The 24,432-nt window shown below is 45.1% G+C and overlaps 1 protein-coding gene across 3 annotated transcripts in view; it reads left to right on the top strand.

Moving 5' to 3' along the window:
• The first annotated feature begins 483 nt into the window (after positions 1-483).
• The window catches only part of Acvr1b (activin A receptor type 1B), a 60,030-nt gene continuing 36,081 nt past the window's right edge, over positions 484-24,432 (top strand). Inside the window, exons 1-2 of one of the 3 annotated variants that reach the window (XM_074083424.1) lie at positions 521-638; positions 11,549-11,633. In XM_074083424.1, coding sequence (XP_073939525.1) covers positions 570-638; positions 11,549-11,633 — 154 coding nt within the window. In that variant the 5' untranslated portion in view covers positions 521-569. Of the gene's footprint in view, positions 639-11,548; positions 11,634-20,680; positions 20,836-24,432 lie in introns of those variants that run through there. The other 2 variants (XM_074083425.1, XM_020162405.2) reach the window with 2 other exon arrangements.

Genomic DNA, 24,432 nt, shown 5'->3' on the forward strand with positions numbered 1-24,432 from the left:
GAAAAAATGGAAGCCCAAATGACTAATAAGTATAAAATGAATGCTCGAAATCACTAGTAAGGCTGGATGTGGTGATTCACGCCTGTAATCACAACATTTGGGAGGCTGAAGAAGGGAGTATAACAAGTTCAAGGCCAGCCTGAGTTACCTAGCAAGATCCTGTCTGAGAAATCAAAACAAACAAACTTCACTAGTAATTAGAGAAATGCACATTTATCTGATAGATGTTTTGTTGGTGGTGGTGTTGTTTTTGCAATGTTGAAGATCAAACCTAGGACCTTCCACATTAGGCATGTGCTCTACCACTAAGCTATACCCCATCCCCCAGGAAATGCACGTTTAGATAATGTACCAACTACCATCCATCCAAATGGAAAAATTTAAAAAGTGCCTAGTGTTGACAAGATGTGGGGAAATGGAAGCTCTTTCGCAATTGTTATAAAAGTTTAAACTAGTAGAGCCTTTTTAGTATTATTTACAGAAAGAATAGACCTTTGCCACATTAGACCTTGCGATATCATTACTGGTGTGTATCTCAGAGAAATTCTCATACCAGTCCACAAAGGAGCATGCGGGAGGAAGTTCACATTGCTGCTTGTGGGACCAGAATTGGAGCCAACCTTGGTGTCCATCCCCATGTGAGTAGATAAGTAAAATGTTACGGATAAATCTTTCAGATTCACTGTTAGCAATGAAGCAGGTGTGTGTGTGTGTGTGTGTGTGTGTGTGTGTGCGCGTGTGTGTGTGTGTGTGTGTGTGTGTGTTGTATACAGCAATATGGATAGATCTTAAAAACACAGAATTGATTGGCAAAAAAGAGAATGAAGTTTACAGCACAATGCCTTTTTATTCAAGTTTAGAATGCATACATATCCAAAATAACATTATATCCTTAATGTGAATATGCATATATTTAAGGACATGGAGCAAGCTCTCTAGCGTGCCTGTGGGTTCAGGGGAGCAAGATAGATGGAGACTGAGACAGGGTTGGAAGCCAGGGAGCTGGTGGCTTATGCTTGTAATCCTAGCTACTCAGAAGGCAGAGATCAGGAGGATCATGGTTCCAAGCCAGCCTGGGTAAATAGTTCGTGAGACCCTATCTCAAAAAAACCCATCACAATAAAAGGCTGGTGGAGTGGTTCAAGGTGTAGGCCCTGAATTCAAACCCCAGTATTGAAGAAAAAAAAAAAGAAAAAAGAAAAAAGAGAGAAGAAGCTACAAAATAACGTCTAAGAGAAGCCTTATACCTTGCATAAGATAAGGATAATAACAGGCTGTTATGTTCTTTATGGTTAACCTGAGGCCCATAGAGGGTGTTAAAAAAAAGAAAAGAATCCTGCCCACAGAGTTGAATCTTGACTCAGTCACTCATGAGCTTGTGATCCTGGGCAGGAAGCAGGACAGGTCCGCCAGGGACTGTGTTCTCGTCTTTCAATAGAGATGATACATACAGTGGTTGTGAGGGCTAGTGATCACGTGGAGCAAAGGGCCTGGACCAGAACTGCTGTCCAATAAATAATAATAATAGTAATACCAATGGTAGAATACTGTCCTTGCCCGTAGTGCTCCTGCCTTCCGTCCTGCAGACCTGCAGACCCGCTTGATGTCAACACTTCTTGCTTTGCTCCCCAGCCCCTGGCTCTCCTGTCTTCCTGACCTCCTCATCTGGGCAGCAGCTAAAAAGAACTTCGCATGGCAAGGGGAGAGCCCAGGATTACATTTATGTAGCTGCCTGTTTCTCTGTATTTATTCATATTTTGATTAGAAAACGGCTCCTCATCCTGTACTCACTAGCTACTCCCTTTGGATCAATACTTCAGTTAGGTCTTCTGAGAAATGAAATTTCTATTCACGCCTCACTGCTCCCTTAGTAACAATCTCCCGCAATCAGATCTGCTCGCTGGTGGAAATGGCCTTTGGAAAGCTTTGTGCAGTGCACAGTTGCACCATCTTACCTTTGCCAGAAACTGTTTTCTGATGTAGCCAGTATCTTTTCCAGAAAAAAAAAATTAACTACATTTAAGCAGACTTAACAAGGTCTTAAAATAGATATAAAGTGGTTTTTACCCCACAAGGGGAATTCTTAAAATACTAAAGTACTGTTTTTAAGCATAGTCAAGTACTTCAGAAACACTCATTTACATTGCAAACAATTTCTATGCTAATTACAAATGATTTTCTCCCAACCACTAGGTAATAACTTTGTGTCACTGTTTGTACCTGAAAGAAATACAATTATTTCTCTTTCTTCTTCTTCTTTTTTTTTTTTATTAACCAGTGATCACTCATTCAAGATGGCTTTTGCACAATGCTTCCAGATTTGCATTTTTATTGCATTTCAGGTGTGAATTTGAGAATTTGAGCCTATTGTATTGAGGTAAAAACAAAAACAGACTTATCAAAGTTTTTTTGATAAGAGGGTTGTGACTCTTGGGTTCTCCAATAAGTTTCTTTCAAGCGTTCTATATTTCAACAACTGAAGTCCCCATAACTGATTTTCTTTCTCATTTCATAGAAAAAAAATGGAAGCTCCAAGTTGCCCTCAAATAAACCTATAAACTCAAGCGTGTCTGTGTCTCTCCCATCTCCTATGTTGTCCAGACTGACCTTGAACCTTGGACTCAGGCAATCCTCCATCTTCTCACTCCTGATAACCCTTCACCCTTCTGATCGAATTCTCAATTTACCTTTCTCCATTGGGTCCTTCCAACTAGACAGAAATCCTGAATCACACACTGTCCCAACCACTCTGATCTCTCTTCCCCTCTCCTGTCCCCTTTATGGTCACATCCATTGGAAGAGTCTGCTTGCTCACCTCCCACTCACTTCTCAGCCCACTGCCTTCTGGCTTTGCCATGGAAACTGATCCCTTGGAGGTTACCACTGGCCTCCTTGTTGCTAAATCCAGTAGACCATTCTCAGTTCTTCCTTATTTAGCTGGCCTCTCATGGAGGTTTGGCAGGACAGACCACTCCCATTTCTAGCTTTCCTGCCACCCACTGCAGGTCTCCTCTACCTGTGGGGACTCCTCTTTTTTTGCTCCTTGGCTCAATGCAGGCATTCCTTGAGCTATGGCCTGATCCCTTTCTCCCTCTGCATACCCCTCCTGGTTGTGCTCATTGCACCTTGGCTTTACTGCTCACAAATAACCTCCAAAACTGTGTTTCCAGCCAGGCTCCCCTCTGAGCTCCAGCCCTACCGACCCCACTCCTTGAATGGCTCTGAAACTCATCATGTTTGACACAGAACTGTGACACCTGCTCCAGCACGGATGTTCAGGGATAGTCTTCCTAGCTCAACATATGACCTTCATTTGTAACCTTCTACTCAGTCAGTTGAACATCTTGCCTCCCAGTCACCTGGAAACAACCCTGCCACCCATCTCCATCCCTCCCTAGGTTGCAGCTCCAGCACTCTCAGCTAGGTCAGTGAGACCACTTCCTGGTCTCCACACCTATCCTGGCCCCACAGGCTCCTCCTCACCCTGGAGCTGGAGAAGAAGCCCTTCTAATTATAAATGGTTATCACACAACACCTTCCCCTGAATGTCACTGTCCTCAGGGAAAATCCAAATTCCTTTTTGGAAGCCCTTATCACTTGATCTGACCTGGCTTGTGTCTGGGACAATAACTTCCTCTACAGCCACCTCCCTCTTCATGGTGCAGCCCCATTGGTCTTCTTTCCAGCTCTTTACACCTGGAGTTCCTTTTTGCCTCAGGTCTTTACACATACTGTCCCTTCTGTCTGGGACATGCTCAGCCTGACTAACTGGTATATTCCTTGGTAAATGCGTGGTTGGTGTGATGAGGTGGACCTTGGAGAGAAGCAGGGTTTGAATTCCAGCTCTGTTGTTTCTAAGCTGTATAACCTTAGTATGCCCATCAACTTCTCTGTGCCTCAAGATCCACATCTGTAGAGAAAGGTGTAATAAGACTTACCATGTCTAACATCTATTGATCTTACTTTTCAAACACGTGACCCACCACCCACTCACACTTACTGGAAACTGCCCCTTCTTCCCTATTTATATAAGCATGGTGGTGGTCCCTGGCTGCCATGATAGTAGTACAGCATGACACAGCCCACTCCCCACAGATAACTGTGCCAGAGACTGGCAACTGACCCAAGTTGGACCATCAGTCTCTACCTCTTAAACTAAGAATTAGAATCCAGAGAGTCACTCCAGCCTCTTTCCCTGTGTGGCTAGACTAACTGCAGACCCAACGGCTGTCAGCAGCCATATGCTCCTGTGAGGTTGGGGAGCAGAAAAAGCTGGTTTGAGTAGAAGTAGATGAAAGCAGATATCCAGACAAAACAAAGGCCCAGAGAGGAAGAGAGGCTGCAAGCAGAGAAAGGGTCTTGTGTAGTTGACATCCTGGTTCCAGTGACTACCTGAGGCCAGCTCCATGGAGCCTGTAAGAAACACCTACAGCCCTAAACTAAAAAAAGTTTTCCCTTAAATACTGGACTAGATTTCAATGACTTGAAACCAATAAAGTCCTAAGTAACTTTCCTATCTTGTGAAAAAGCCATTGTGAAAATTAGAAAATTTAAAAAGTACACATGTAGATGTTTAATAAATAGCAATATTGTTATTAACACATGTTAAATGAATGCATGAGGAAAGGTCTGATGAGGAGAATGAGAACTCTCTGCTCCCATTTCTCCACAATGGTTTCAGAAATAGGACCCAGCCAGGCATGGGGGCTCACATCTGTAATCCTAGCTACTTGGGAGGCTGAGATCTAGAGGATTGCAGTTTGAGATCAGTCCCTCTCATCTCCAAAGTAATCAGAGCAAAATGGACTGAATATATGGCTGAAGTGGTAGATACGAAGCCCTGAGTTCAAGCTCCAATCCCACCAAAAAAAAAAAAAAAAATGGAAAGAAACAGGGCCCTATGCTTAACACTATATCATCCCTGAGTGTGTGTGTGTGTGTGCGTGTGTGTGTGTGTGTGTGTGTGTGTGTGTGTGTGTGTGTGTGTGGATAGAGAGATAGAAAGATAATTTTTTTCTGAGACAGAGTCATTCTATGTTGCCCAGTCTGGTTTCAAATTTCTGGGCTCAAGAAATCTTCTTGCCAAGCCTCCCTAGTGCTGGAACTACATGCACGCACCACTGGGCCGAGCTAAATATTTTTTTTCCCAGCTAAATATTTTTATTTGAAAAGGCAAAGTGTCATATATTGGTTAATTTTGAAACAGAGAGGAAAAGATTGCTCATAACCTCATCCCACCCAACTGAGGCAATTTTTTCATTGCATACATATTTTGCATACTTATAATCATGGTGCATTCCATTTTGTGTCTGGTATTTCTCACTTAGCATATCATAAACCTTTAAATATTTCCACAGAGTTTGAAATCATTTTAATGATTGTATAATATTTAATAGTGTATTATGTTACTTACAAAGCCATTTCCTATATAAATGTGCTTTCTGTTTTTTTCTATCATAAGTCATGCTACAATGTATATCTTTGTGGATAAGGCTATTTTTTAAAATTCCATTTTATCTTATTTTTTTTGTGAGGCAGGATCTTGCTTTGCAGCCAAGGCTAGCCTGGGACTCACCATGTAGCCCAGGCTGACTTGAACTCAAGATCTTCCTGCCTCAGTCTCCTCAGTGCTAGGATTTCTAACATGTGCTGCCATGCCCTGCTGAGAAAGCTATTTTAAATCAGTTATTGTTGATTATTTTAATTACAAAAATAATATACAGTTGTCTTTGAAAATGTTGATGATATAGATAGTCAAGAAGAAAATGTTTATAATTTCACCAGGCAGAGAGAACTCTTGTAAACATTTGGCTATATATCTTTCCTGTTTATGCATAATTTTAGATAATACGATACATATTTTATAACCTGCTTTTCCCTACCCTAATTGTATATCAAAAACACATCTTTTCATGTCATTAAATCTTCCAATCTTCCTCTCTTTGTTGGGGTGGGGATTGAACCCAGGACCTCATGAACATGAAGCACATGTTCTACCACTGAACTGCATCCCAGCCCCATTAAATGCTTTTCTACAACCTTTCGTGTGGATGTAGCTTGTAGAAACAATTCTCTATTTTTGAATGCTGATTTGTTTCCAGTGCTTTAGTGTTTCAGATGAAATTGTGAAGATTTATGCTCATGTCTGCTTATAGTATTTCCTCAGGATGAATTCCTCTAACTGGAATTGTAAGGTCAAGAAGCATATGGAGATCTTTGGGACAATTTCTAGGAGTGGAATTATGAGGTCAAATTTATGAAATTCTTTAAGGCTCTTGCTGTGCTGCTGTTCTTTGTTAAAAAATAACAAAACAAAACCAGGCTGTCTTACTTTTAGGAGTGGAATTTTAGTGGGGGAGAAGAGGGAAGGTAGCTATTTGTCCTCTCAGAATCACCTCCCAAAGGAGAGTTGGATGGCACGCTCTGGGTTCTGGGGACTAGCTCTTGGTCTCCTCCCTCCCTAACATTGCTCTCTGTATTTTCCTGGCACATCAGAGTAATGGCACAGATCAAAAAGCTTGGCTTCCAGTTTCTGTTTCCTCATTTTACTGGCTAAATGACTCAGGAAGTCACTTGGGCATTCTGAGGCCTCAGTTTACCCATTCGTGGTGTGAAACTGAGTGCACCTGTAGACGTGTCATTTGTCTTGAAGATGAAGAGGAGTAACAAGTCAATTACAAAGTCTTATTCTAAGCCATGCATTTGTTCAGCTCCATAAGGAAACAATGGTGTTCAGCACCGGGCCCTGTTTTAAATAGATGATAAGAGAAATGGTGGCAGAGAGGATCGAAGCATGGTATTTCACCACCCAGCCATGGTCTTCACTTGGGGATCTGCTGAGCATTCTGCACAGGTGGTGTGGGAGCGAGGCCACATAGACAGATTCCCTCTGGCTGGCTCTGTTCTGTGGGGTAGAATATGGCTAGCCCACTATTGTAGTGGCTGCAACAGCAGTGGTGGGATTCTTTGGCTTTAATCAACAACCCTTTTCTCCCCCAAAGCGAGGCAGCCTCTGTAGGTTCCCATGACAACAGCACGCCTGGGAAGGACCAGCTTTGGGAAAAACCACATTTTACTGTAAGGGAAAAAACTGGCTTAAAGCCATGGGCAGGGCAAGTTGGGACAGGGCCTCTGCAGAGGGGCTGGTCCTGGGACAAGGACCACAGATGAGTGAACATTAGCTTTGTGCTAAGTGCTGTGCCAGATAGTATAACACCTGCTGAGTATATATTAACCATCTGATCCTCACGACAAACCTATGAAGTAGATACCATTGTTATCCCTGCTTTATGAAGTATGGGCCTGGCACCGGTGGCTCATGCCTGTAATCCTAGCTACTCAGGAGGCAGAGATCAAGAGGATTGAGGTTCAAAGCCAGCCCAGGCAAATAGTTCAAGAGATCCTATCTCAAAAATAATCAACACATACACACACACACTCACACACACAAGGGGCTGGTGGGGTAGCTTAAGTAGTAGGGTACCTCCCTAATAAGAGTAAAACCCTGAGTTCAAATCCTAGTACCGCAAAATAAATACATAAAAGCAAAAGACTGACAGTCTGACTTCAGTGCAAGCATTATTGACCTCTTAGACATCATAACTCTTACCTTTCTGGCCTTTGGAAATTGGGAAAGGATAGTTTCATTCCATCCTCACACACATTTTGCAAAATTAAAAATCATTATTCCTATATTGCAGATCAGGAGCCCAAAGGTCAGAGAGGTTAAGTGATGGACCCCAAATCACACATCTGGCAAGTAATAGAACTGGGATTTGAATTCAGAGCTATCTACATCCAAAGGTCATAGTCTCTCTTTTCCCATGTTACCTGGAAATAGATCTGGCCTTCAAACCTTCCTATGGGTACATGGAGGAGTCATGGTTGGTTAGGATAGCTGAGGAGGTATGAGCAGGGCACATTTCTTTGCTTTTAGTGTTTTGTCAGCCTTTCCCAACATTACACACATATGCATGTACACACATATGGGTTTACACACGCTTGCACGGGCATGGACACAGCCCTGACAGGCCAATACTGGCCCTCTCCCGATCAGGAATGGGCCCGCCTACTCACAGTAGGCTGCAGGAGGTAAGTCTACTCACATCTGCTTGCCTCCCTGGCTGGGAGAGGCTGATAGAAAGTATAATTCCCCACCCCAGCTCATTCTGTGTAACCAGGCTGGGGCTTCCCAAGGGAGGAGTAACTTCCGGAGGTCTCTGAGGCCACTTGAACTTTTTTGGGTTTTTATTTTTTAAACAGAATGGGGATTCTAAACATCAGAGCCAGGCACCTAGGCTCCCAGGGGTTGTGGTGGGGGGAGATAGAAAGTTTTGTCATCTCTAAAAGATACTTTCCTCATCTATGGTTCTTCTACTCATTTTTTCTTCCTTAATATTTATTTAAAAATTTTTTTTTGTGATACTGGGGTTTGAACTCAAAGCCTCATGCTTGCTAGGCAGGCGCTTTACCACTTGAGCCACTCCACTAGTCCTGTGTTGGGTATTTTTGAGATAGGCTATTGCTTTTTGCCTAGGTTGGCTTTGAACTGTGATCTTCCTGATCTCTGCCTCCTCAGTAGCTAGGATTTACAAGCGTGAGCCACTGGCACCTGGCTTAATATTTATTTCTTTACCTGCACCCTGATATGGTTATTATTTTGGATGGTGGTCTTTGATTTTTTTTTTTTTTTGCTGTTGTTGTTGTGGGACTGGGGTTTGAACTCAGAGCTTCACACTTACAAAGCAGGTGCTCTACCGCTTGAGCTATACCTCTAGTCCATTTGGCTCTAGTAATTTTGGAGATAGAGTCTCATGAGTTATTGCCCTGAACTGGCCTCGAACCACAATGCTCCTGATCTCAGCCTCCTAAATAGGTAGGATTACATGCATGAGCCACCAGTGCCCAATGGTAGTCTTGATTTTTAAAAGTCCCCTATTCCCTATGGCAAATGTGGTGTCCCTTGCTCTAAACTGTCTTTACAGCGCATTTCTGGCAGACAATTCCATACTTTCAACTGGGAGCTTACCTCTGAGGTCTTGGAGTAAAATCTTGACACTTATATAAGCTAGTTATTCCATGAGGCTTGATCCTATGGCCTCATCCTCAAAGACAGGAAACTAAAGACACATTTTTTTTTCCTCCCAAGCATGACCAGGGATCAAAACCAGGGCCTCACACATGTTAGGTAAGCACTTCTACTCTCAAACTACATCCTCAGCTCTCTAAAGATCTTTAGAATCATTCCTTCCCACCTCTGCAGAGTGAAGAGAGGCTGCAAGTCCCCCCGAGCCCTGTCTCAGTGACCTGAAGGTCTGTCTGGCAGCAGAAAGCTGCCACTGGAAGCAGAGTCCTCTGGGGACACTGCTCAGCTTTGTCAGGCTGACCATCTCCCACCTCATGTCCTTGGGAAGGATTGAAACATTCTTAGAAGCTTGACACCCAGCTACCTCCAGCCTCTGCCAGCCCCTGCTGTGATAGCTGGACATAAATCCCATCTCTGTCTTGTGTTGCACTGTAAAGATCGAATAGTGCATGGAGCACACAACAGCCTCCCAATTTCTCACTTGGGTAGAAACTAGCCTTGCAGACTTTCTTTGGAGGACCCACCTATTCATCAGCAGGACAGCATGAACTCCAGAGAGAGGAGTCTCTGCAGACTCAGAGAGGAAGGCAGAAATGCAGGGAGGTCGGGGCTGGCAGGAGAGGGAGCAGGAGGTTAGAGTGGGAGACCATGGCCAGAATAAATCCTTAGATCTGTTTTTCCTCCTGCTGTCCTGAATCCTGAGCCACCGAACCTGCCCTCCAGTCTTCCGCCTGCCCGGGACAGGCACGCAGTGACCCTGTAGTAAATGTACGCTACAGTGGTGGTTATGTGGATGAGATGACGGCGCAGCACTCAGTCTGCTAAGTCCAGACTTCTGTCTCTCCCACCCCCCTGGGAATTTCATAAATAAACCCCTGGACCTGTTCCAAGAAGAATTTCAAGGCTTCTCGGCGTGTGGTGTGTTTCCAGAAACACAACAATTTTACATTGATGCCTGGTGTGCAAACTCCTAAGTGACTTGTGAGGGCTGGGCATGGCAAAGCAGAGGTGGACAGACTGGGTTCGACTGGGCCAGAGTGGGCTAAGAAAGCAGCAGTCCAGGGCGGCGGTGGTTTGAGCCCAGGCTCTGCAGCTGGCGGCTGCTAACCTGGCTCCCCAGACACCCAGTCTGTCCCAGGCTCAGATTGCCCAGCCGCCCCTCCCCCACCCTGGGGCTTTGGCAGGATTCTCCACCAGGTTTTTGCAAAGTGCTGGGGTCTTAAAATAGCATGAACACCACACACACACACACACACACACACTCACTCCCTTACCACCCAGTGAGAATCAAAAAGAAGGGAGGGTAAAGAGGAAGGACTTCAGGGCATCTTGTAGAGCAGAGGAAGGGTTTGGAGCAATGAGGAGGAGAAAACAAGATAGAACCTGTGTCTAGGTGTGTGACAAGGTGACAGGGCTAATAGTCATGTCCAGTAAATGTGTGTGTGTGTGTGTGTAGCTGGGATCATGTTGGTGTAACTAGTTTGGCAAGAAGAACCTGGCTTTTCCTCTGGGACTGTGAACTCCTGGAGGGTGAGAGCTAAGAGCTTTTACGTTCTCAGTCCCAGGGCCTAGTCCTGTACCTAGCAATGGACACAATACATTTTCCAAGGATAAATAAATCATGGGTTGATACATGGATTTGCTAGACTATTCCAGCTTCAAATGGCAAAATTAGAAATGAAAGCCCCAATGTTAGAAGATTCCATCAATCAAATATGAGCTGTATGTTGGGAGGGAAAGGGAAGTGACTGCAGCCATGCTTGGTTTAAGAGCTGTCTGGGAAAGATAAGATGAATATACAGAAGAGGGGGGAAGCATTTCTTGAGGGGTAGGGCCCTGAGCTGGGTATGGTGGTGCACACCTATAATCCCAGCACACAGGAGGCTGAGGTAGGAGGATCAAAAGTTAAACAAGGGCTGGGAGTGTAGCTCAAGCGGCAAAGCACCTACCCAGCAAGTGCAAAGCCCTGAGTTCAAACTCCAGTATCACACACACACACACACAAAGTTAAAACAACAACAATAATAAATTATGTGAGTTGGTATTATAGCCAGGCTCATAGTCTACAAGACAAACACACAGTGGAAATGCAAAGATTTCCTGGGAAGACAGATGGGATTCTCAGAGAACCAGTAGTGGAAAATATAGCTGGATCTCATGGATCTGACAGGACAGTGGGCTGGGTATTTGACTATTTACCATGAGGCTGGAGGATATGTGTGCACATGAACACTCCCATAAGCACAATGGGTAATCTCTCTCTGTCTGCCTTTCCCCACCCCGCATCTTTGGGTCTCTAGTCTCTCCTTTGCTAGACTTTGCTCCACTCTCCTCTCCTGACTCACCCTGGCACAGAGTGGCTTCCAGACACTAGTCTCTAGCACCTGCCTTCTTAGTTCAAATATTCACAAGAGAGGACGTGAGTGGCTCAGCAAGTCTAACTACTGCTTTCCCTTGGTCCAGATGTCCAACCTTGGTGCCATCAACTGTGGCCAGAAGGAAGATCATGCTAACTCCCCTGGGAGAGTTACAGATTCTAGCGATCCAGGTAGGAACACTGGATGGGGTGTGAGGGGACAGAAAGAAGCCAGGACAATAGGGGACCTGTCAGAATGGAAGTTTGCTGGGTGACCTTGGGTTGTGCCTCCATACCTCATCTCTACAATGGGATGAGTAATACTTCTTGTCTCATGAGTTGCTGTGAGGATAAATAAATAATGGGGTAAAGTTCTTAATAGAGTCAGTGTTTGGGCTCTGAGCTCCGTATTTATGTGTAGGAGAAGTCAGTCTGGATGAATCGTAAGTTCTCATTGCCTAGAGGTCTTGACTGACACTTTGGACTATGTCCTGGACAAGATGCTTTTCTTCTATGGGCCTCAGTTTCTCCTGCAAAACAATGGGGTTAGACGAATAATTTTGAAACTCTTCTCTAGGTTTAGAGCACCAGGACTCTGTGCAATAGGAAGCCTGTATGTTCTGGAGAAAGCAGCTGACAAAATGCAGGAGGGTTTCTTGAGATATGCGCTGGTGTGCCTGGACTGGAGGGAGGGTGGCCAGGAAGTAGGGAAGCTATAGCACCAGCAGTACCAGAGATGTTTGCTGTGAGGTTCTGGCCTGGAGCATCACCAAGACAAGAGGGCCACCGGTCATCCAGGCAAAAGGTGTGAGATCCACAACAAAAGGAGAATGACTGAGAGAGCAATCTTGTTTGGCCATTGGGCATGCCCAGGTAGAGACTCAGGTATGAATCATCAAAGCTGAAGGTACAGGGCTTATTTACCAAGGAGGTGCTGGGGTGGAGCAAGGTCGGTGTGCGGGTGGGAGAAAAGAAGGCTCACCTCTAGAGTCACATGGTAGGCAGCCTCTGGGACAGAAAGGGAGCAAGGAGAGTCAGGGAGGGTTGTCTTCAGGAAAACCACAGCTCAGCACCGTGCCAGGGGACCACTGTGCATGAACTGCAGGCTGCTGACTGCATCAGGCCCTTACACCTACTGGAGCTCTTGGGCTTCTAAGCCTCACAGTAGCCCTCTAACCAGTTCCCTTGTCCTCAGTTACCAGGCACATCACATTCAAGTTCTCTCTGTTATCTAAGTAGCTCTCTCTCTGATTGCTTCAACAGCCCATCTGTCTTCCTCCAACTCAGATGCCTTCACTCCCCATTCCCAAGGACTCACCTACTACGGAGCATTTCCAATGGAAGCTGTGCCATTATGTTCTGCAACCCTAGCTGGGCCCCAGTCCCACTCTGACAATCTCTAATCTCTTTCTGCTGTTTTATGTCCCTGGATTACATTCTCATATTTGCAGTACTAGGGTTTGAACTGAGGGCCTACACCTTGAGCCACTCCACCAACTCTCTTTTTTGTGATGGGTTTTTTCAAGATAAGGTCTCATGAACTATTTACCCAGGCTGGCTTTGAACCTTGATCCTCCTGATCTCTGCCTCCTGAGTTGCTAGGATTACAGGCATGAGCCACCAGTGCCTGGCCCATTCTCATTCTTCACAGTGACTTTTATAACTTACTACGACTCTCCTCAAACACACCCACCATTAGACGCCACACCCATCCTGTGAACCCATTGTAGCAGAACAGAGAGCATGACTGCACCTTGACTGAGAACATCAGGCTAACCCTCTCACGCCCAAGGAATTTCTCTGTGTTCATCTACTTCCTCCATTCTCTGGGTAGGTAAAATTTTCCTTCAGGGTGGCCCCTATAACTCTGCATCTTGATCCTGTGCTCCTCATCTACCCTGGGTTCTTGCTACATCACTTATACATTCTTCTTCCTATATTGTTCAACAACTCTTGGCTCCTTTATTTCAGTGTAAGCTGCAGTCTCTCTTTTCTTATTAAAGTAACAATATAAAATAAAGTCATTCTTTTGACTTTGTGTATACTTTTTTTCCCCCACACTACTGGGAATTGAACTCAGGCTCAGGGCCTTACACTTGCTAAGCAAGTGGTCTACCACTTGAGCCATGTCTTTAGTCTGACCTTGTGTATATTTTTGCAATCCTTAATTCTCTCTTTCTCTTCCCAGTCTGGAAATTTTTATTTTTAAATTGGATTATTTAGTCAATTTACATTTATTATAATCATGGATGTATTTGAATTTATTTTGGCCATCTTATTTTATCCTTTCTACTTATCCCATGTTACTATTGTCCTTTTTCTTTCCTTTCTTGCTTCCTTAGAAGTTTTCTTATTAGCTCTCCACTTTTGATGGGTCTGGGCTTTGTCTCCTTGTCTCGCTGGCACAGTGGTTCAAGTTCTAGAACATCTGCCTAGCAAGCATGAGGCCTTGAGTTCAAACCCCAGTATCACCAAAAAAAAAAAAAAAGCAAAATAAAACATCAGAAATGGAGTGACAGCCTCAACAAGGGTAAAAATGAGCCTGGAAAAAAAAAAAAAAAAAAAGAGCCTGGTTACCAAGAACTCCACCCCCAGAGAGAAAGTGGATGAGTTTCTCCTCCAGTTTTTGAAGAGTCAACTAGGGATCCAGCTCATCCCATCCCAACCCCAGTATCATGTGATGGTCCCCTCTGCACCCATCCTCTTGAGCCCTCTTGGACTAAGGAAGACTGAAGACCAATCTTTTTGGGGGATTACTTTCCTCCTCCCTGCATTGAACAGGGTGGTTAGGATTACCTACATGGTGTTCCCTCCCTCAAAGTGGGAGAAGTTAACCACCATCCCAGGAATTCACAATACATTTTTATTACTTAAGCCACCAGGCTCTGGGCAGGGGGTGGGGTTGGGGGTGTGGGGGGTGGCCCACACCTATAATCTTAGCTACTGGGGAGGCAGAGACCAGAAGGCTGGTTCGGAGCCAGCCTGGGCAAATAGTTCTCAAGAACCTATCTTGAAAATAACCCATTACAAAAAAGGGCTGGTGGAGTGGCTCAACGTGTAGGCCCTGAGTTCAAGCCCAGTACTGAAAAAAAAAATTATTACTTAAGCTGATCTCAAAAAAAAAAAAAAAGACCATCAGAAATATCTCCTGTGTCCTGAAAAAAAAACAAAGTTCAAGTTTACCTGATATGAAAATGTTCTCAAGATGAAAGATGGCAATCTGTTTTCCTCTCTTTGTTCTTAGTTTGTAGGGGTTTTGTGTGTGTGTGTGTGTGTGTGTGATGCTTGTGTGACAGGCAAGTGCTCTACCACTGAGCCACATCCCAGCCTACTTTTAGTTTTTGATTTGAGTATACTTCACTTTCTTGCTAGTTTATTGAGCATTTGGAATTTTCATGTTTGCTCAAAGTACCTGGTCTGCCATTTTGAAGGAAGTCTCAGTCACCTCTTCTCATCACAGTAAAGTTCTTTTAAAGAATAGATAACACTCAATCTTTTTCTTTTTTTGGCAGCACTGGGTCTTGAACTCAGGGCTTCATGCTTGCTACCACTTGAGACATTCTGTCAGCCCTGACACCCAGTCTTCCTAAGCCTTTGCCTCCCATTCACTTGCAACCCCCTCAAGGCCTGTACTCCTCCTCCATTGAATCTACTCAGGTGGATGTCACTGATGGGCTTAAGTCATCAAACCCAAGAGACTCTTGGTCCTTATCTTACTCAGCTTCTTCTCCACATTGGACTCCAGGGACATCTTGAAAGCCTCTCCTGCCTTTGTTTCCATGATTTTGTTCTCTCCAGGTTCTCTTCCCATTTCTGTAACTGTTCCTTCTCTGTCTCTACCTTTCTGCCACTTTTGCTATGTTCCCAGAATTCCCATGCTCTCTTGAGCTGTTTGAACAGCTATGATAGGCTGCTGGCTTCCAAATCCTTATCTCCATTCATCCAGGTACCTATAGAATGCCTTTCAAACTTGGTATGCCTGATGGGCAATGCATTTTCTCTTCCCCAACATAACCTCCCTTCATATTCTGCTGAATGGAGCCTCTAGGCACCTATTGCCTAAGTCAGGTTCCCTGGGAATCTTACCAGGCTATAGCCTTTCCTCATCTCCCACATCCCATCCAACTTCTTGTTTTTATCTCTTTAAAGTCACCTGAATCTATTTCACTTTCCCACCTCTGTTTTTGCTGCCTGAGTCAGGTCTTCCTCCTGTCTTTTCTGGGCTACTGGAATTACCTCCTTTCTGGTTTTCTTACCATCAATCTTGCTTTCTTACAACCATCCTCTGTACAAAGTTCAAGTTCAGTTGGCTCAACATAATGATCTTCCTAAAACAAATATGGCCGGGCGCTGGAGGCTTACGCCTGTAATCCTAGCTACTTGGGAGGCTAACGTTAGGAGGATCAAGGTTCAAGGCCAGCCGGAGCAAACAGTTCTTGAGACCCTATCTCCAAAATAAGCAAAGCCACACTAGAGGTGTGGCTCAAGTTGTACAGCACTTGCTTTGACCCTGAGTTCATAACCCCAGTCCCACCAAAATAAATAAATGAAAAGAAATACAAACATGATTACTTTGTCCCCTGGTTAGAACTCTTCCAAGTGTACCAGAAAAAAGTCCTCCTCCATTTCTGCCTACCTCTCCAACATTACCTGTTGGCTTCACTACCAGCCCTCTTCTACCTGCACCCTCTAGCTGGTGCTGCCATGTTACTCACAGTTTCTCTAAATGTCAGGCAAAACAGTCTCCTGCCAGTCCCTTCCGTGCTCTACAAAGAACTGCCTATCTGGGGAGCATACTTTGATCATCCTTAAATCGGCTGTGGCATGGCCTCTCCCTGACCTTTCCCAATTCTTCAGCTTTTCCCTGCAGAGTTGAGTCATTCATGCCCTCTGCATGCCCCCACTGACTCTCTGTAGGCTTGCCCCATAACATCTATAACTCATCATTGCCCTTCTCTTTAATGCTTGTCTCATCTATTAGACTGAAAGTTTCATGAGAACCAGGACCAAGTCTTATCCATATGTGTAGGCTGTGCACGGCACACTGTAGGTGCTCAATAAGTGCTTGTGGAATGGATGAATGGTGATGAGTTATTACTACTTGGGATTAGTGACTCCACTGCTCACCAAGGTAAACTGTACTGAGTCCCCTCAATGGTGGTATCTTGGTACCTTGTGACCAAGATGGCAGCTATAACACCAGGTGATCTAGTCATTGGGGAAAAGTGACTCCTGGTAGCTCCAACGATTTGCATGACAAAGGGACAAAGGTGCGGGGGGGGGGGGGGGGCATGCCAAGAAGTTCACAGGCTGTAGCTGGGTGCTGGTGGCACATTCCTGTAATCCTGGCTACTCAGGAGGCAGAAATCAGGAGGATTGTGGTTCAGAGTCAGCCTGGGCAAATAGTTAGGGAGACCCTGTCTTGAAAATATCTGACACAAAATAGGGCTGACAGAGTGGTTCAAGTGGCAAAGTGTCTGCCTAGCAAGCTTGAGGCCACGAGTTCAAATCCCTGTACCACCAAAAAAAAAAAAAAAAAAAAGAAAGGAGTTAATAAATTTCAATATGGACCTGGCCTAAAGATTAAGGAGACTTATGATAATGACTCTTGGAGCCAGGTGCTGCGGGCGCTGGTGGCTCAGGCCTGTAATTCTAGCTACTCAGGAGGCAGAGATCAAGAGGATAAACGTTTGAAGCCAGCCCAGGCAAATAGTTAGAGAGACCCTATCTTGAAACAACTTGTCACAAAAAAAGGGCTGGTAGAGTGACTCAAGGTGTAGGCCCTGAGTTCAAACTGCAGTACAGCAAAAAAAAAAAAAAAGACAAACAACAAAAAAAAACCCCTCTTGGGTAGGAGGAAGGGAGGATGGGGAGGTGTTGAGCAATGGATACTAAGTTACAGTAAGATAAGAGAAGTAAGTTCTGGTGCCCTATTGCACAATAGGAGGACTATAGATAATGAGAATGTTTTGTATATTTAGAAAAAAAAGCTAGGGAAAGGGTTTTGAATGTTTCACTATAAAGCAATGACAAATATTTGACAAGATAGATATGCTTACCCTGATTTGAGCATTACACAATGTATATATGTATGGAAACACATATACCACAAAATATGGACAATTTTTATGTGTCAATTAAGAAAAAGAAAAGACACTTGGCTAAGGGATGGTGAGGATGGCTAGAAGGAGGCATTCTTGGGCCAGGGTATGGGAGGGAGCAAAAGAACACAAGTCTGAATCAGACAGTCTTTCTCCATGCAGCTCCCGACCAAAAAGAGAGGTAGAAGCATCACCTAGGAAAGCTCTCACTTGAGAAACCCCAAACTCTCATGATAGGGTGTGAGTAATGCAATTACCCTCCTCCCCTTTCCCAGCACATCCGATTTCCCACCTTCAGCTGGGTCCTGAAGATGAGTCCCTATAAAAGCATCAGATGCTGTGGTTTTGAAAAAAGTGCAGGACCAGTGGGACAGCCCACTGTGGCTTTAACAACTAATTACCTCCTGCAAGCTTGGACAAGTTGATTACCTTTTCTAAGTCTCAGCCACCTCATCTGTAAATTGGGCACATTCTGACATGCCTCAACCACTTCATAGGATTGTGGCAGGGGCCAAGTTGTACTAATAATAACAGCTATTCTTTTTGTACTGCTTCCTACGTATCAGAGAGCATGCTAAGTGCTTTACATTCCCTAACCAAGTCTCACAGCATCTCTATGAGGTAGAACTATAATAAGCTCTATTTTACAAATGAGTAAATTGAAGTTGAGGGAGGTAAAACATCTGATCTGAAGTTAAATGCTATCAAGCAAGCAGATAGAGAAGGGGTTTGGTCTGTGGACCCTGCATTCTCAGTCCTCTGCTCTGTATATTTAGGTAGGTGGCTGACCTTACTGTCTACAAGTAGAGTAACCACAGGTTCCTTTTAGGGCCCCTGGTCCTACAGACATAGTGGCAGCACTTAGCAAGGCATGAGGAAGGTTAGCTCCTTCCCACTTGGCCTCAGAGATGGGGTTCTGAGGGGTCAGCTTTCCCTTCCCAATAGCAGGGCTTGGTGACTGCACAGGGTTGACTAGTGTCCCCCCAAAATCTGTGAATGTGATCTTACTTGCAAACAGGATCTTTGCAGATATAATCAAGTTAGGGTTATCTGAATTTATCCTGGATCAGGGTGGGCCCTAAACCAATGACTGGTGTCCTTATAAGAAGAGAGAAATTTGGATGCAGAGATACAGACATGGAGGAAAGACTGCCATGCAAAGATGGAGGCAGACATTGGAGTTATGCTCAAAAGAGCGCCAAGGATTCTGAGAACCACCAGAAACTGGAAGAGACAAGGATTCTTCCCTAGAGACCAGAGACAGCATGGCTCTGCCAGTGCCAAGGTTTCAGATTTCCAGTCCTCAGAATGTTGAGAGAATAAATTTCTCCCTCTCTCTGTCTTTTTTTTTTTTTTTCATTTTGGTGGGACTGGGGTTTGAACTCAGGGCTTCCAGCACTCTACTGCTTGAGTCACACCTCCAATTCTTTTTGCTCTGGTTATTTTGGAGATGGGGTCTCATGAATGATTTGCTTCAGCTGGCCTCAAACCTCCACCCTCCCGATCTCAGCCTCCCAAGTAGCTAGGATTATAGCAGTGAGCCATAGGTGCCTGGCTAAATTTCTGTTTTTTAAAGCTAACCAGTTCATGGTACTTTGGCACAGTAGTCCTGGTGTCATGTCCACCACAGTTGGACGACCTAAAGGTAGATAGAAAGTTTGAGAGACCAGTTAGATATATTTGTAGGGAGGGGCTACTTCTTGGGGGCAGGTGAGGGAGAGAAGAATAAAAAAGTGTTTACTCATCCAGGTATACAAACCAACTTGTAGACTATGCCTCAGCATGACTCTGTACATGTGTGTTTTGCGTCTGCAGTCTTGTTTTTTTCTGGAGTTTGTGTTGATGACAACTTATATGGAGAGGGTTTTATTTGAGAAACTTTTTCTTCCCACCCCTTGGCCATCCCTTCTTTTCCCAGAGCTCACATGATGAAACTGTGCCTTAGAGAGGTTCAAACCCTGCCCAAGTTGTTCACAGCCAATTAGGAAGAGAAGCAGAATTCAGATCCAGAGCTCTCTGGCTCCAAAAACCCTGCTTTTTAATAATTTCGAACTAAAGAAAGCGAACTTTTCAAAAAGATATAGGGTGATTCCCTTTACCTTTTATAAGTATTTCTTTTCTAAATTTCAGGGTAATGTTTATCTGAAAAAATATTTAGAAATTATTGAAATGTATAAAGAAAAAGTAAAAAATGATTCCTGGCAATAACTACTGATAATATTGAGTAATATCCTTCCTTTCTCTTTTCCATACTAATATTGAGTAGCGACAAAATTTGAATAATACTGTGAATAGTATTGTATCTTGCTCTTTCACTTAGCGTTATCTCATGAGCTTTTTCTTATGTCACTAGTTTTTGTAAACACGATTTTTAATTACTAATGTTCCCTCCTATGGATAAGCCATAATTTATCTAAGCTTCTATTATTGCCTTCTTAGTTTCCAGCTTTCTCCAATGATAAATAAGCAAGTTAACGTTCTGCGTAAATATTTATCCTCATTGTTTCCTGAAGACAGACAGGGCATAATACCAGGGTAAATGGGATGAATATTTAAAGGCATTTGATACATAATGTCACATTGTTTACCAAAAGGGTTCTACCTGCCCAGAAGCACCCTCACTGAGACCGTCAGCATTAATGAGACCAGCTTTATTTTGAAAAGAAGCATGCCATGATTCGATCACACAGGTTGCTGTGTGTCCAGAGGAACCCACAGGGATAACAGTCAGGAGACTGTGTCGACGATCCCAGTGGGACCTGACGGGGCTTGAGGTTAGGCTGCAGGGATAGAGGACCGCAAGACGCACGGGATTCTTGCAGCTCGGATGGGGCGGGGGCCGGCGCTGATAAGGTTATTCTGCTCGGCGCAGGGAGCTGGAGAGGGAGGGGGCGGCGCGCCCGCTCTAGCCTCCTGCGCGCCTGCCTGGCTCAGCACGGATCCGCGAGGTTGGCAGAGGCCCGAACCCCTCCCACCCCTTTAACAAGGACACTCCCCTTTAAGGCGGGCGCCCGCGCGCACCCGGCCCCGCCCTTCGGGGGCGCGCGCGGCGGCCGCGGCGCCGGCTCCCGGGAGCGCACGTGCCGGCGCCGGGCGGAGGAGCGGGGCGGGAGCGGGCCGCGGGAGGAGGGGAGGCGCCGGGGGCGCGCGCGCGCGCGCTGGGCGCTGCTGGGCTGCGGCGGCGGTGGCGGCGGCGGTTACTATGGCGGAGTCGGCCGGAGCCTCCTCTTTTTTCCCCCTTGTTGTCCTCCTGCTCGCCGGCAGCGGCGGGTCCGGGCCCCGGGGAATCCAGGGTGAGTCCCGGGGCGGGAGGGCGGGAGCCGGGATGGAGAGGGCCGGACGAGGGCGAGGCCGCGAGCCGCGGCCCCTGGGCTACCGCGCGCCCCCTCCCCACGCGCACAATATGGCCGGGCGGGGGTCGCGGAGGAGTCGGGGTGACCCTTACTCAGCTTTCCCGACCTCCGAGGCTGGGCTGCCCAAGCAGCCACCGAGTTCATGCCGAGCCCCTAGGGACCCGAACCCTCTTCCAGGAGGAACTGGATTCGGGGGGCTCCTAGGGTCGCGCCCCCAGCACTCCCATGTTCCATAGAGGGGAATCCGGTATTCCTCCTAAAGATTTGGTGGTCCCTGGTTTGTGCCCTTCAGTAGGTCCAAGGGCCGGGGGCTCTGTTCCCCTCTCACCAGATGCTCCTGGGGGCGCCTTTTCTCCCGCCAAGATTGTGGGGTTCGGCGATGGGGGTCTTGTTTCTCTGAGGTATTCCGATTTTCAGAGCCCTTGTACACCCTAGGCTGTAGGGAAAGGGGTCTCTAACCTTTCCTTCAGCTCCTGCACTTGGGGCGTCTCTGCCCTCCCTGCCCTGCCTCTCTGATGTTCTGGGCACCGGAGTCACATTTCTCTATCACTCAGTCCCTTGCGTTCCGAGGGGCAAACTCCCCACCTCCAGTACACATGCCTGTGGAGGAAGTGGGGAAATAGGCCCCTAAACCTGCTTGGAGCTTGGCTTTGGAATCTCTCTAACCCTAGGAAACCTAGGTCCCCAGCGGTTGATCTGAATCTAGGTGTATTTGCTTTCCTCCTTGCCTAGCCTACCGCACCCCAGGGGGCCCATTCATTTAATCACTTTGTGGATGCCTTTCTGGAGAAATCCTAGAACCTGCCTCCAACCCCCAGGATTATTTAAAGATCCCACCACTGGATCGTCTCCCTGGCTCTTGGTCAGTACTTATTTACCTTCGCACACAATCCCTCTTCCCAGACTTCTTCCAGCCTCACACATCCCTTACCTTCCAGCCCTCACGGCTTTCTGCTCCCCGGAGCCACCCCTCCCCTTCCCACTACAGAGGTGGGGACTTTTCTGTGGGACACTCTGGGTGTGTTGTTTATGAGACTTTGGGGGCTGAGAAGAGCAAATGAAACCCTAAAATATTTCATTTGAGAGTCGTCTCAAATGTGTTTTGGCATTGGAATTGCAGATGAAGGTTATATTTGGCAGTTACATTGAAGTGATTATTGACCCACAGATGGATCTGGGAGAGATGATCTGGATTGTATTTGCTCATGTTGTACAAAGCCTGCTGCTTTGACTTCTCAGCAGCACCTAACCTTCCAGCAATGGGTGATCAATTGTGTGTCTGGGACTTTCTTCTCCACTAAAAATGATTCTCAGGTGGGTCCTGGTTTAATAAGTCAGACCATCAAGAAAAGACACTATACCACTTTGGAGTCTCAAAAATCAAGTTCATTATCTTCTACTTGGATGTTTATTCCCAGTGGTGTTGCCCGTGCAGTGGGGTCTTTGTTCACTGGCTACTGCTTCTGTTAGGCTCCTCATGTGTTCCTTCTGTGGCTGCTCTGTGTCATAGGTAACTGTGCAGTGGGGTCTGATAAACATAATGAAGGTGTATGAACAGAGCCTGACATTTGTGGCACGATAATGATTTTTGTAAGTAAGGGTATTTACTGGGCCTTATTATGGGCTATGTTTTTGGAATGTGTAACAATGTATTTTTCTAGTAGGGTCATTTTATGTGTGTCTGAATAAAATCTTTAAATCCCTCCAATAGGAATTCTTATCCTGTCCTAATGTAGCCAAGGTTTTAAACAATCCTTTCCCTGCTGATTTGGTGTAGTGTCTGTTGGGTTTTTCTTGTGAGCCTACTCATAACTGGTTCTGAATGGGGCAGAGTTCATTTTTTTGTAACCTTCCTAAAATGGATGTTTGTTGGAGTGAGGGTGGGTGGGCAAGATAGGGAGTTGTTTTCTTTTTTTGGTCAATGGGAAATTAGGTTGTGTGTCCAGCAAACATTCTCAAAGGCCTTTAAACTTCTTGGCCAGACACTACAGTTTTTTCCGGGACACATCTAGTTGCCAATAGTGCATGCTGCGGAGACCACTGTTGCAAAAGGCTTAAAGCAAAACATCAGTTCTGGGAAAATAGAGGCTGTGGGATAACAAAAAGTTGATTTTTTTTTTCCCCCTCCCCTGCATTTCCTACATAATGCTCCCCTATGTGAACTGGAGAAGTGACAGTAAGGTAGCTCTGATGTCTAGTAGTTGGACATGATGTGAGGATAGTAAGAGATAGGTGCCTCTATTGATTAATGAATTAGCTGGGACTTAGTAAAAAGCCAGTGAGAAGGAGAGTGAATTTCAGGCTAGAAACAGCATCCATTTGGTAGGTGTGCCATGTTTTAAGACCTAGCTTAAGAATTTTCACATTATTTTTTAAAACTGGAAAATTATTTGAGTTAATAGTAGGAGAACATGACATTCATTTCTTAAAAGACAAAAGCCAACAAGAGGCATTTGAGGTTCTGATAAGAATATTTTGAGTTTCTGCAAACAGACTAAAAATCTCATTTCAAGCCAAGTCCTGCAATTTTGTTGAGTGGACATGGATTCTAAGTACAGTGGAAGTGAACGCCTGTAGAGGAAAAGAGAATCTTTGATTAGTTTTGTTTAAACAGCTTCTGAAACAGATGTGATAAAGCATGTTAAAATGGCTACTCTAGTTAAAGGTTAGAACCAGATGGAGGAGGGAGGCTGGTGTTCAGCCCCAGAACTTTGCTTCCTTATAGGTTGTCCTTGAATAGGCAGCTTAACCTCTCTGTTACTGCTTCAATTTTTCCTCTGAATAGTAAGAAAATATTCTGTGTCATTCTTATTGGGACATTTGTGAGACTGACTTACTGATAGCCAGTTGGCCAGAAGGTATTTTTAGACACTGTTTCTGACTTAAGTGAATAAGCAATGTTGGGTTACTTTTTATCTTATAGGGCAGAATAACATACGCTGTGATTGATAGACGCACCACATGTCAGTGTGGTTACTTTCTTATTTGTGCTTTTTAGTAGGCCCAGTTCATATTTCCTTAAGTTAATGTGTGTCTTTGGCAGGCTTTTTCTTCATAGACCAGGCAGCATACCTGTGCTAATCAAAGACAGTCTGGAGGGAGTGACCTGCTTTAGGCTTTATTGGTTGGCAACGTTACGCAACTCTGGGTATGTTTATGGCACTATGTAAACGTTACATAAGAATGTGGAGGCTGAGAGGTGGCCAGAATGGTGACTGTGAACACAGGAAGGTTAGACTGAGGACTCCATTCGAAAGGACCTTGGGAATCTGCAGTCAGTACAGGAAGAAGCTGCTCTTTATTTTCCTTTAAAAACCTTTTTAGATGATTGTGTCTTTCAGGGGGACTGCTGTGTTATAAATAGTTTATTCTCCACCGGTGAGCTAATTGTAACCTTGCTACCAAAATATGAATCAGTAAAGAGGCAAGGGGGGAGAAGAGGGGCCATGCTGCTTCTTTCAGCTTGTCCTGTTGAAGCTGCTTGTTGCATTTTGGAACATGAGTTGAATTGCGTTGCAGTCTGTTCTCATAATAACT

The sequence above is a fragment of the Castor canadensis genome, chromosome 8, assembly GCF_047511655.1.
Source record: "Castor canadensis chromosome 8, mCasCan1.hap1v2, whole genome shotgun sequence".
In the NCBI taxonomy this organism is placed as follows: Eukaryota; Metazoa; Chordata; class Mammalia; order Rodentia; family Castoridae; genus Castor; species Castor canadensis.